This window comes from Balaenoptera ricei, chromosome 6, assembly GCF_028023285.1.
Source record: "Balaenoptera ricei isolate mBalRic1 chromosome 6, mBalRic1.hap2, whole genome shotgun sequence".
Classification (NCBI taxonomy): domain Eukaryota; kingdom Metazoa; phylum Chordata; class Mammalia; order Artiodactyla; family Balaenopteridae; genus Balaenoptera; species Balaenoptera ricei.
In genome coordinates, this window is record NC_082644.1 from 119990419 (window position 1) to 120003652 (window position 13234).

The window sequence follows — 13234 nt, forward strand, 5'->3', positions numbered from 1 at the left end:
CAGGCTGGTGACTAGAAGACGGGACCCCAACTCCTCACGTCCAGGCCAGGCTGGCCCTGCTCATGCCGACGGGGAGGGCCGGGGGGCCAGCCACCGTCTTCGCCACCCCCAAAGGGCCTACAGTGGACTGTCCACATGCCCTGCAATGCCCGGAGACAGAGGCTCCCCCCTTCTCCTCCCCAGCCTGAAACCAGAGCCCAGTGACCCCACTTCCTTGTTTCCACTGCTCGGAACCCGGATGTGAACTAATGAGCAGATCAACCTGTGGTGCGGGGCACCAGGTCCACCTGGGCTGTGGCCCAACCCCAGGGGGGTCCCATGACTTCCCTGTAACTCTGAGGCCCACCCCCCACTCTCCCAGAACAACCCAGGGAGCCGCGCGCCCCTCCCAGATACGCACCGGCAAGCCAGGGGGGCCCGGGGGGCCAATCGGGCCGGAAGGACCAGTGATACCCTGAAAGGAGCAGAAACGGTCAGCAGCGCTCGGGTCGGGAGGGAGCTTGCCCTGCAGCCACGGCCCTCGGTCCTCGCTGGCCTCCTCCCCCAGCCCGGGCCGGCCACGTGCGAGGGGAGCCCTGGCTCCCTGCTGGGCCCGGGGGGCCTGGACACCTGCTGTGAGGCTGGGCACCCGCAGGGCCATGGGTGTGAACGCTTCCTTCCGATGTTCTAATGTGAACCATCCCCGCCTGGTCCCCTCTGGCCGCTTTCCGTTCCCGAAGCCGGAGCCCCGGGGCCGGGGGCGGCGAGTGTCCTGGGGTCCTGTCTGTTCTGTCCGTCCAGCCAGCCTCCCAGTGGCTTTTCCCACACTCGGAGTTTGCAGCCTCCGAGCCGACCCTCTCTCCAGGTCTCGGTGCCACGGGGAGACACCGTGGACGAGGCTGGGTTGGGGGGACACTATCCCACGAGCTTCCTCCCCGCCTCACGGCTCTGCCCCCTCCAGCTCTGTCTCGGGCGTCCCGTCCTCTTCCAGGTCAGGTGCAGGCCAAGGTGGGCAAAGCACAGGGGCACGTGTGAGCCTGTCACACCTGGCTTGGGAAGCAGTCATTCACAGGCTGGAGTGCGGCCCCGTGGCCCTGACATGGGGATGGGAAAGACCGGCCTGCCAGGTCCCCCCGCCCCCTCCCTCCACTCGCTCCCCGCCTCTCCTGGTCCTGCAATCCACTGCAAGAGGCTCCCAGGTGCAGGGTCGGCGAAACTTGCAGGCTAAGGTTTCCTTGGCTGTGGTTTCCTGGGGACTTCAAACTCCAATTACCTACAGGGGTTCCCAGGGAAGTCTAGGGTCAGGTGCACATATATGGGGTCAAGGTGGGAGCGAGGATGTGGCATGTATGGGGTCAAGGTGGGGGCGAGGATGTGGCATGTATGGGGTCAAGGTGGGGGCGAGGATGTGGCATGTATGGGGTCAAAGTGGGAGCGAGGATGTGGCATGTATGGGGTCAAAGTGGGAGCGAGGATGTGGCATGTATGGGGTCAAGGTGGGAGCGAGGATGTGGCATGTATGGGGTCAAGGTGGGAGCGAGGATGTGGCATGTATGGGGTCAAGGTGGGAGCGAGGATGTGGCATGTATGGGGTCAAGGTGGGGGCTGAGCAACGCCAGTGACCTCCTGGACAATTAGCTGGGTCACAGGGTCTTGCACAGAATGGGGGGAAATGACCTTCACGTCTGAGGTCACCAGGACCCTGAGGGCTAGTGAGGGTCCGGGCTGGGCTCCAGTTCTGCCCCAGGTTGCTGTCACCTGGGCGAGCCCATCCCCTCAGCTGTTCCCATCTTGATTTGATAGACGTGGGGATGTCCTTCCGGCTCTAACGAACCTCAGGTCTTTGGACACAGAGCCAGCATCCCACGCACCTGTTCTCCCTTAGGGCCAGAGGAGCCCTGGGGGCCGGGGAGACCGCGGTCACCCTTTTCTCCCTGTTCGCCCGGAGGTCCGATGAGCCCGATCAAGCCTGGATGTCCCTGTGGGAAAATGAAGGGGCATTTGCGGTGGACACCTCACGTCCAGCCACGTGGGCCAGCTAGACGTGGCGGCACGTCTTTGCCTTGGGGGCTGCCGTCTCCTGGAATGGAAACAGGCCCAGGGCAGGTGCCGTCCACGGGGCCTCGCAGGCCCCCGACTGAGGGCAGGGGCCAGGTCTCCAAGTCACATGGATCTGTTTTCCTTGTGTCCTCACCCTGAGCACATGACAAACGTGGGGGAAGAGGAACAACTTGCTGAGTTCGAAACCACGGGCACTTGAGGGGCCTGAGTTTCAACCACAGAGTCACCTGGAGCCCCATCTCACCTTTTCGCCTTTGGGTCCAGAGTCTCCTTTGAGGCCAGGGAGTCCTGGGGGACCCTGCGGGGGAGGCAGCGGGGTCAGAATTCTCCTGCCCAATCCCGCCCTCCGCCACCCCCGGGGGCTCCTCGATCCGTGACTCACCATGGGGCCGGGGGGGCCATCGGGGCCTGGGGCTCCTGGGAGACCTTGCTCACCCTGAAACACAGTTGACCCTCCGTGTGAGCCCCGCCCTGGCCATCCCCGTTCCCGTCCCCATCCCTGCGCCCCTCCCTCTGTAGCCACGCCCCCCAGGCCTCCCCGGGGCCACTCACCACAGGGCCGGGGATCCCTCGCAGGCCATCGGGCCCGGGCTTCCCAGGGGCCCCCTGGGGGCCAATGGGGCCAGTCTTCCCAGGAGGGCCTTCCAAGCCGGATTCTCCCTGCAGGGCACCAAGGAGGACACGGTGGGACCCCAATGCTTGAGGCTCCGGTCACCCCAGCGCAGAACCGCTGCTCAGAAACCCCAAGGAGCCTGGGAGAGAACCCCAGATGCCCCCAGATATCCAGGGGCTGCCCCCGATTCTCCACCTTCCTTATTGCGGCCGCCCTGCCCAATTCTCCACCCGCCAACGTCCACAGTCAACTGTGCTCCCAGCCCCCCAGCTGTCACGGCCGAAACGGCAGTTATGGCTGGCGCGGAACTCCTGGTGGGCACGGCCGTGTCCTGAGCAGACGTGGGGCTGGACGAGTTCCATCCCTGTCTCAGGCAATGCCGGAGCACCTCCAAGAAGAGGCCCCGCCCAGCACCTCCTGGGGGGAGCGGCCTCGAGGGCTCTGGGCCCAGGGCTGCACCCTAACCTCACCGCACGGGCACCCCACCCTCTCCTCAGCCCTGACGTGGGCACCGTCACCATCTCTGCTTCGCAGGCAAGGCAGCTGAGGCCTGGCCAGGTCAACACCAGGCCCGAGGGCACCCAGCACTGGCCTCCCCTCCCTCAGGCTGGCGGGGCAGACAGAACGTGACAGCAGAGTCGGGGACCCCGGAGCAGAGGCGCAGCCAGCCCGCCTCCCTCTGAGCCCGACCTGCCCCTCTCCGCATGGTCACATATGTGTCCGGTCCCCACCCTTGCGGCCACCATGCCCTCGGCATGCTCTGTAAGGTCTATGCACGGTCACGGTCATGACCACGGCCGGGCTGAAAAGCACTTACCTTAGCTCCTTTCTCTCCCTGCCTGCCTTCGGGACCTAGGGGGCCGGGGGGACCCTGGAAGGAGCAAGAGGGCGACACGTGACAAGTGGGTTCGCAGAAGCTCAGTGAGAAGCTGAGGAGGGGGCGTGGAGGTCACTCCCAGGCCCTTAGCACGAGGCCCAGGGCCTCCACTTCCAGAAAAGGCCCCTGGTCAGGCTGGGGAGAGGGCACTCCAGCTGCCTCCTTTCCTGGCGGCACACCAAGCGGCCAAGTTTATTGCAGCCCCAGAAAAAGACTGGATTATTCAATTAGCTTGTTCTGACTTTTCCAAAGGTCTGACCCAGGAGAAAAGGGGTTTTTTCAGCTCCATGGGTGCTCTTCTCCCACGAAGGCCGTTACTGATGGTATCAGCAGTGGGCTCATCCTAAATGGAGCGGACCATCGACCTAGTGGGTCTGAGATTTGATGACGAGGCAGGAAGCCGAGCAGGGAATGCACTTCAAACAGAAGCACTTTCCCCCTTCGGGCTGCCTAGGGCCCCAGGGTCCAAGCCGGGGCGGGGGCGGGGCACACTTCATTCAGGAGGTTTGACGGGCAAGGGCGCCTTGCAGTATCACTTACCCTTTTTCCCGGAGGCCCAGATGGACCTGGTTCACCAGTAGGGCCCGGGGATCCCTGGTGTCGGAGAGAGAACAGCGCATTTAGGAATCAGGGACAGTTAAGCTAAGACGTGGCAGGGCTGGGTGGGTCTGAGGCTAAGAAAAACGCAGAGTTTTCAGTCTGATTTGTCCTCGGCCAGCCCTGAAACTGCCTGTCTCTTCTTTTGCAGAATTAGCCCTAAGTGGAGGTGGTCCTGGAATCCTCTGCTCTGACCTCTACACTCAGCCCGTGGGCTGCAGCGGCGTAGGGGACCCGCCTGCTACCTGCAGTTCTGCTACATTTGAGGAACGTTCCCACCACGCCTGCCAGCACCCCTTCTGCAGAAGTGGACCCCGAGGCACAGGGAGGGCAGGTGTTGTCCTGGGTCACCAGCTAGGAAGCGGCAGAACAGCAGACATCTCTCCAGGGGAACTGGCCCCAGAGCCGGTGTCCCTAAGCTTTCTGAGCTCGAAGCAACATTTCAAAAAACTTGACATCAGGTGAGAGGCAACGTCTAATGTGAGCTCAGCTCCAGGGGCTGATGCGGAAACAGCCTTCTGAGGAGTGCATCCGACTCCAGTCGGGCAGAAACAGGTAATCCTGACGTCCCGGGGTGGGCTTGTGGGGTGGGTCGTGGGCGCCGGGCTCTGTGTGCAGAACCACTCTCGGGACTGTGTGTGCATCTCCCCTTCCGGGAGGAGGGTCCCCAGCTTTCAAGTGTCCTCAGAGGGAGCTCTCGGCCCCCTGCGGTGGTTGAATCACTATTCTAAGGTAACTGGGTGTAGGTTTTTCTCAGAAATGAACAAAGCAAGTTGTAAACCCCAAGCCCCGACACCTCCCCGAGGAGCTGCGTCAGGGTCCTTAGAGGTCCTGGGCGGACTCACCGTTTGTCCGGATTCACCGTCATCTCCTTTGTCACCAGGGGGACCGTCTTGACCCTGTGGGACCAAAAACAAGTTCCTTCTGCCTCCTGGATGGCACCCGAGTTCAGGCACCAACACATAACGCGTCCCCAGTCCTCACCCCAAAATCAAATTCCATCCCAGAGGTGCCGGTGCCTAGGGCGCTCAGAAGTGGGAAAGAGGAGAGTCCTAACAGACAGAACCAGAAAGGAAAAAATGGGGCCAGCAAGGCGGGTCATGGGCTGTGGGGACCCAGGGGCTCTGCCACCTCGAGCACCTACCGCAGGGCCAGGCTCTCCGGGGGGACCGGGATCTCCGGGAAAACCGACCGGGCCCTGAAACAGAGGAAGAGAGGCGTTGGGGTCCTCAGCAACCCGGCCTGGAGCGCGCTGCCCTGCGCGGCTGCATCCAGACTGCTGCCCTGTGCCGTCCAGCCCCAGAGCGTCCCACTAGCTCTGACACCTCGGTGCCCTTCACAGCAAAAAGGCCTTTCCAGAACAGCCGCTCATGTGAGCCACGCAAGCCTGAAAGCGAGCAGTGCGGGCCAGCCCTCTCGACTTCTGGAGGCCCTCAGAGGGCAGGCTCTTGCCCACACTTTTGCTTCTGGAGCCCCCGGCTGACACCGGAATCTGGACCTTTAACCTCTAGAAGGCGCTGCTCTGCAGACCCTCCTGTTGCAAAGCCAGGGCAGGCTGCAGGAGGGGAGAGGGGCCACACAGAGCCTGTTCCATCCAGAAAGCTGCCTGGTCCACAGACATGGCCTCTGAGGTGTCCCCCTCGCCCCACGTCTCCCCCCTTTCCCACCTCCACTGTTTTGGTTCAGTAGCTGGTGTGGAAACCTCTACACCTTAGGAAATCACCCCAAGACCAGCGATGGTCAGGCAGCCTCAGCGCACTGCCCGTGAGTGAGGATGATCTAGGGGCCCCTTGGCATCTCCCAGGTACTCACGGGGCTGCCTTTGGGACCGTCGTCTCCGGGAGGGCCCTTGGGTCCAGGGGGTCCAGCAGCACCAGAAGGGCCCGACTCACCCTTCTCTCCCCTTTCGCCTTTGGGTCCCTGCGGGGGAAAGGCGGGGACCGTGTTCCCAGAGCCAGCCTTGCGGTTGCCTCGAGCAAGAAGCTGGCCAGAGGTGTGCTCCTCACTGGCATTGGGTGGGAAGGGAACACCCCGACTGTGGCCGGCCTTGGCCCCCGTGGGCGCCAGCAGCTTCCCGAGCTCCGCCAACCCGCAGCAACTCCCTGGGGGAGTCTGGCTCCACTGGTACCGTGAGGGGGCCTGAGTAGCCCACTGGCTTCCCAGGGCCTCTGAGGCCGAGACTCGGCTTCTAGGTGGGCAGGGTTGACTCCTGACGAGACAGCAGGCAGCGTGGACCCCGAGGGGCTGCAGGGACCCAGGCCGCCCACCCACTCAGTGGCCCTCAGGTGGAGGGAGCCCAGGAGACCTCTGTCCACCAGCCGTCTCCTGGGCCAGAGGGCCACCCTCAGGGGGACCTCAAGAGACCGCTCATCCGACCTGCGAAGGTCTGAATGTTCCAGGTCTGGGCTGACCAGGTGTTACGGAAGCCAGCGAGAGGGCCTGGAGCACCACGGACGGCTGTCCTGGGCGTCCATCACTAACATCCACGCACACACACGGACACACATGCACGCACACACGCTCACTCCCCACGGCACTCCCTCTCTTTTCCAGCAAGACGGTGAGGTAGGCACAAGAGGAGACGTGACTCCCATTTCAGGGATGGGGAAACTGAGGCGGAGCAGGAGCCTCCCACCCAGCACCCATCCACGCCACATCCTGCTCCTCCCCCAAAGCCCACCCACTCACCGGGGGGCCCCCTTCGCCGGGAAGGCCAGGCTCTCCAGCTTCGCCGGGCTCACCCTAAGGAGGAAACGTGATGTGATTACAGCAGCGACGAGAACAGTGGTTCCAGCGTCAGGCATTTAGCGAGTCGTCCCTGACATTGGGCTGGTGTGGGGGGGCGGGTAGGGGGTCGGGGGTGAGACGCGGTCACTGTCCTCTGACGGCTCCCCAGGACTGGAGCAGAGACAGGTGAGGGACCCAAGGATAAAGCGGTGACAGTGACATACACAGGCATGTGACACACGCAGGGCGGGCGCGGAGGGTACGTGGGGGCATTAAAGATGGCTTTCCCCAGGAAGGGATGCTGCGGGTGAGTTCTGGAGGACGATTGAGGGAAACCAGGTGAAAGGGGGAGGGGGACAGCTAGGGGGAGGGGGACAGCTAGGCGGAGGGGGACAGCTAGGGGGAGGGGGACAGCTAGGCAGAGGGGGACAGAAAACAGCACAGCATCCTCCGTTTGCCGCAGGTGGGACAGAGCAGGAAGGGCGAGAGAGGTGGCGGCCGAAGCTGGGACGTGCCCTACGGCGGGCGGGGAGGGCACGGGGAGGGCGCGCTGCTCTGAGCAGAGGTTGCACACCATTCATGGGTGGTCTCAGCAGGCATGTTTCTCTGTGATTTTCCTATCGTAAAAAATGAGCAGCGATGGGAGACTTCCTTCAACTGAATGGCCTGATGTCAGAAAAAAAGTTCTGGAGTGGTGTGAAAGGAGTGCAGACACAAGGGAGCACATCCATCACCTTCCTTTTACCCCCAAGGAACTGGGATAAGTGCTTTAAAAGTAGCACAACCTCCTGGGCCCAGGTGGAGTCAGACTCTGGCACCGTCTCGCCCGCCGCACACACGCACGCAAGTAAGGCATGTACACACGTGTGCACGTACATATGTCCAATGTGCTCGCGTCATCTCCAGGGCCCAGGCCCTAACATTAACCAGATCAGATGAAGGGGACCCGGGGCTATGAGAAAACAGGATTTGACAGAAACGGGAGTTGAAAAGGTAGCAACTACGCACTTCAAGGAATAGATAACCATGTCTGTCAGAGCCAAATCTCAGAGGAGGAGGTGGCGGGGCCTTGCTGGTGGTTGTTATCATTTGGAAAATCTCCTGGGTAAGGGCAGGGCTCCCAGGTCCATTGCACACATCTTCTAAGTTTCAAAATGCATCTGGCAGGAATGGCCCAGCAGTGCACCTGGACGCCTCCGTGTACGCGGTGGACACATACACATGGGTACGTGCACATGTACACGCACGCGTGCGCGCGCACACACACACACACACGCTCGCACGTCATACAGCAGGACGGTGACGGGGCGTGAATCACCTTCTCTCCCACTGCACCAGGATTGCCTATTCCACCTGGGGGGCCTTGCGGCCCGTCAGCACCTGGAGCTCCGGAGGGTCCTCGGGGGCCGGGGGGACCTGGGGGACCCTGAGAGAAGAAGAGCCATTGAGCCCAGAGGAAACACAAACGTCTACCAACACAGCAACCAGCCACCACGGCCAGGTCTCCACGAGCCGGTGCCACTCACCATCTGCCCCACATCTCCCGTCTCGCCCTTCTCTCCTGGAGGTCCCGGCAGACCCTGGGAACAGGAATTCATCAGAAACTCGGCACGTGGGCGCGGCTCTATCCCCCCAACACACAACTTTCACTACCTCCCCAGCAGGACCCCAAGCCGAGCATTCAAAAGCCTCAGGAATGTGCTTTTCAACGTACAGCTCCATATGAGCACGTCCCCCAAATCCCAAGTTTCAGAATTAGCGCAAGGAAAGCATTAGAGAAGTATGCAAAGATTTATTGACAAGGTGCTTATTGAAAGTGTCCCATAAAACAATAAACCCTAATGAGCCACCAGTAGGGAAATGTTTGAATCAATTATGTCACCACCATATGCTGGGACACAAGGCAGTAACTGACAGTCACGTTTTCAAAATAAATAAAAAGTGATGTGTTCAAAGAATATTTAATGACATTTGACGCGACGTGTAATATAAAAGGAAGTGGGAAAAGCTGGATCCAAACTTTCTATACATGCAGCACGATTTGCAGTTTGCAAAAACCAAATAGAATTATGCATGTGCATGAGTGTGTGTGAGCACAGGTGTTTAGGAGGTGTGGAGAGGTACCACCACGCGCTGAGAAGCCATTTTTGTTTCCTTTTCTAACAGTTTATCTGTAGTTTCCAACATTTCTACAATGAGCAAATTCACAAATGTCACCGGTTAAGAGAAGTGAATATGGGTGTGTGTGGAATTCTGAGAATTCACAGCACTTCATGTATGGAGAAGCCCCTGAAGCTTTGTCTTAGCTGCCCCATTCTTCAGAAGACAGGAGGGAGGAGACAGGAGGGCAGGGCAGGGCAGGGGAGGGGAGGGGAAGGCGTCGCAAAGATGCGGAAATCAGCTGACGTGGACCCCCCAAGCCATTGTGCAAACTCTGTTGTTACCTGCAGCCCCACGGGTCCTGGGGGCCCGGGAAAACCTCTTGGACCTTCATCACCTTTCTGCCCAAAAAGGCCCTGCTGGCCTCGAGGACCCGGCTCGCCGTCAGCTCCCTACAGGGAGATCGTTGAGCATGGTGAGGGCCAGGTACGGGGCCTCATCAGCTCGAGGGCTGGGGACTCTCTGATACTCACAGAGGGGCCTGGCTGTCCGATGGGGCCTTGAGGTCCTGTAGGCCCAGGGGGACCCTGTGGGGAAGAGACACAGACAGTTGTTTCCTGAGTCACAGCTGAGGCCGAGGGAGAAAGGCCAGTGCGCGCAGGGGCCCTGCAGCCAAGGTCATCGGGGCTGCACCCACGCTTGGCCGTCCTGGGCCAGGCTGCTGGCTCTGGAATGCGTGATGCTCTCTGTTCAACCCTGAGCATGTGCTGTCAGGGGCGAGGAGGCGGGGGCGGCCACACCGACGTCCTGCCAGAGGCCACCGTGCATCATCTCGGCCCCCACCACACACCCATGACACAGGCCCCAGAGGCCCCGTCTAAAAACGAGGACCAAGATCACGTGGCTCATCCGTGGCCGAGCGAGGGACTGACTCCAAAGTCCACACCTGGCACCACGATGCCTGCCCCCAAGTGTGTCCCCAAGCACATTTCACTGTTGGCACAGGGAGCGCGTGAGAGAGGCCAGCATGCTGTCGCTGTCCTGACTGGCCCCGGGTCAACAGGGACGTGGTCACTGTCACACGCCTGGCGAAAAGGTCCGCAGTGCAGGCCTCCTTCCAAGGCCCCCGGGCGGAGCTGCCAGCCAAGCGACAGGGCGTTTGCAAGAACGCACCAGTATTTCTAAAGCAGAATTTTTTTTTTTAAGGGAAAATTAAGAGGCATTTGGTCAGGGTGCTGCCTCTGTTGGAATATCCTGCAGCCCTCAGCATCAGAGGGCGGTGATTATGTCTGTGGGACCGAAAACCTCAAGGACAAAAACGCTGAATTTGCTTTACTTCACAAAACCCATGAGTGCTTTCTGCTCATCTGTTAATAAGGGATTCTCTTACAGATACATGTTACATGCATACATGTGCACCTAACACGTACCTATGCATGCACACACGCATAGAGGCACATGCACACACACAAGATTTCAACAGGGAAGGAAAGCCCAAAGCCCAGCTCTGTCCCATCAGGTACCGGTGTGAATGTTGTTATATTATAATGGTTGTTCACGTCAGTGATCTGTGCGTGCCACACCGAGCACGTGGCCCTGTGCCGTGGCTCCACTGGTGGCCCTGCATGTGACTCGTGTGGCCCTTACCTGTTCGCCTTTGTCTCCCTTGCTCCCCTTCTGTCCCGGCTCCCCGATCTCCCCCTGTGGGAACATATGAAAGACCCGTCAGACGGTCCAATAATCATTTGCACGTTATCTGCTCCCCTGAATTAATTTTTCTTGGAGAGTAAGAATAATCTCCTCTCCAGGGAGCCCTATAACTTTCCTATGAAGAAACGTTTCCATACATTAATTTGATTTCTTTTTTAATAAGAGAACTAAAAGGGATGAGGCCTTGATCTTATGCTTTGCAGGACTGCACCAGATTTGAAAGTGTGATAAAAAATCATAACGGAAGTATTTACTTTGTCAAGTTGGATGACATGACAGTATAATAAAGACAACTCAATTACTATGCTTCCAAAGTTATTAAAACCTCTCCAGTGTTTCTGCTGTGCAAGGCTGTCTCCCACCCTGAGAGGCAAGGCATCATTGCTGCAGAGGTGACAAAGTCGGAAATGTCACCGGAGAGTTCTCATAAACAGAAAGTTAAACCGAAGAGAGAAATTTCACTGTCTTCATTAAATGGAGGATAAAATACAAGCTACGGCAATAACGGCGTCAGGATTATAAAGCATGTTCTTAATGGAAGGGGGTCTTGATCATTGGAGACATTTAAAAATAGACATTGAGTAAAACCTCATTAAATCGGGCTCCACAGATTTAGAATTTGAAATGATTGAGAGCATTTTCCCTTGCTCTGGCTGCTACAGCAAATGTCTTTGGCAACACCAAAACTACACAAGAGAAAAGCAGCATCTAAGTCCCCTCAAACATGTCGGAGATCTCATTTATTACCATTATTTGTGAGCTATTCCGAAATCATCCACTAACGCCAAGAACCTCGGATGGCAGCATGGGGTCCCTCTGTCGCCAGAGCCCCTACATCGCCTGCATCCCTTGGTTTAAAAGGAACGCCCCCCGCCGGCTCTGACCTGCCGGCACTGGCCAAGCTTGGCTGTGCGTGGTCCAGGTTGGGGGACTTCTCTGAATTCTTCTTACCTTATCTCCATCTTCTCCAGGGGGACCCACAGGGCCAGCTGGACCAGGGAGCCCCACGGGACCCTGTAGACCGTCTCGGCCAGCTGGGCCTTGTGGACCTTTCTCGCCCTAAAGAGGAGAGGAGATCCCTGTTCAAAGGCAGCTCCATGGTGGGAACATTCTGCCACCAGCTCATCCCCCACAGAGAGGCCGACAGGCAGGAAGTGGGCAGTTCCTGGGCAGGGACCATCACCACAGTCCTAATGGATTACCCTCGGATGCACCAAGGGTGGCTCCGGGTCCGGCCCTGTATCACCCCTTCCCCTGCATCTCTGCATTTAATCCTCGCCCATCCTAGGAAGGGCTACCCTTTTACAGATGGGGAAACTGAGGCTCGTTCGTAAGCAGTAGAGCTGGGATTCAAACCTCGCCAACCAGATTCCTGGGTCTGTGTGCGGGATCGTCCAAGCCAGTGGCCAGGAGGGCCTGAGCTCCGGCCTCGGCCAACTTGCTTACTCTCCCGATTCCCTGCAAACACCCTCCCTGCAAGAGCACACGGACCCGCACATTCGTGTGCACACATGCACACACACACACACCCCTATCTTCCTTTCCTCATGGTTTTGGTTCATTTTCCTATTTGCCCCCTTGGTCATCTCAAATGATCCTTACTGAGTTCTTGTTCAATTTTACCAGCCACGTTCCACCCTGTGAGTGGCTGGAACTTTCTCACCCAAGCCAGGATTCCCTTCTCCCAGCAGAGGCACAGAACGAGGCGTGGACGTCGGGGAGGCGACACGGGTGGGAAAGTGCACAGTCACACAGTCACCGACTTCAGCTGGCATCCCCTCCGGCCCCCTCTTCCCCTCTCCTCCTGCACAATTCACTTCCTGCTCCTCGATTTAGTTCGCCCTGATTAAAGTTCTTCCCCAATTAAGCCAGAAAATGCCCAGGCTGACCGTGGCTCACAGGGAACCTTCCTGCCCGACATGACACCTGACCTTTGTTTGACCTTTTCTTCTGCAGCTATTCTGGAAGCATGACAAGCTTTTCACAGGATGATGCAACCCTGAGAAGTTTCTGCTCAAGTATTTACTCTCTTGAAACAATGAACTCAACCGTTTCCAACCTCATTTGTGTGTGTTCTACATGCACCCAGCACCCAACAAGAGGCAGGGTTCTGGGGCAGAATTCAGCGGGATCCGTGTCCTGGGAGCCTCACGGGAAGGAGCAGATGCCATCAGAAGTGCCGATGACACACTGGTCGGATTCTCCGTGGTGCCCACGTGTCCAGCGTGGTTCCCATGGGGAGTTCTCGGCCGGGGAGGCAACCAGGGCCCTCTTTCTACCCATGCGCCATGAACAGGGAAACACATAGAAAAACCACCCCTTCTAACAGAAATCAATCCACGCAGGTGTCTTAACTCAACGGGACACCATCCACATAGCCCGTTCCCCCAGAACTCGGGCTCCTATGACATTCAGAATTCGGAAAGGAGGTCTGAGCTGGAATTTGTCTCCACGGCTGACTGAATGCAGGGGCAGGCGGGCGTTTCCAAAATCATGTGGCAGACGTCAAACGTGGCCGGGGTGAGGGTACGTCCAGGCAGGAAGGGGCGTTCTGGGGAGTCGTTTGGGGA

At 58.8% G+C, this 13234-nt stretch overlaps 1 protein-coding gene across 4 annotated transcripts in view; it reads right to left on the minus strand.

Annotated features, from left to right (window-relative positions):
- The window catches only part of COL5A1 (collagen type V alpha 1 chain), a 159282-nt gene that overhangs the window by 18786 nt on the left and 127262 nt on the right, over positions 1-13234 (minus strand). For all 4 annotated transcript variants that reach the window (XR_009503811.1, XR_009503810.1, XM_059925959.1 and 1 more), the window contains exons 43-59: positions 11616-11723; positions 10602-10655; positions 9488-9541; positions 9299-9406; positions 8381-8434; positions 8173-8280; positions 6816-6869; positions 5940-6047; positions 5272-5325; positions 4973-5026; positions 4071-4124; positions 3471-3524; positions 2593-2700; positions 2423-2476; positions 2285-2338; positions 1851-1958; positions 401-454 (exon numbers count right to left, since the gene is read on the minus strand). Coding sequence is in view for 2 of the 4 variants with exons in the window: in XM_059925959.1 (XP_059781942.1) it covers positions 401-454; positions 1851-1958; positions 2285-2338; positions 2423-2476; positions 2593-2700; positions 3471-3524; positions 4071-4124; positions 4973-5026; positions 5272-5325; positions 5940-6047; positions 6816-6869; positions 8173-8280; positions 8381-8434; positions 9299-9406; positions 9488-9541; positions 10602-10655; positions 11616-11723 (1242 nt within the window). In the remaining 2 variants the exon portion in view is untranslated. The remainder of the gene's footprint in view (positions 1-400; positions 455-1850; positions 1959-2284; positions 2339-2422; positions 2477-2592; positions 2701-3470; positions 3525-4070; positions 4125-4972; positions 5027-5271; positions 5326-5939; positions 6048-6815; positions 6870-8172; positions 8281-8380; positions 8435-9298; positions 9407-9487; positions 9542-10601; positions 10656-11615; positions 11724-13234) is intronic.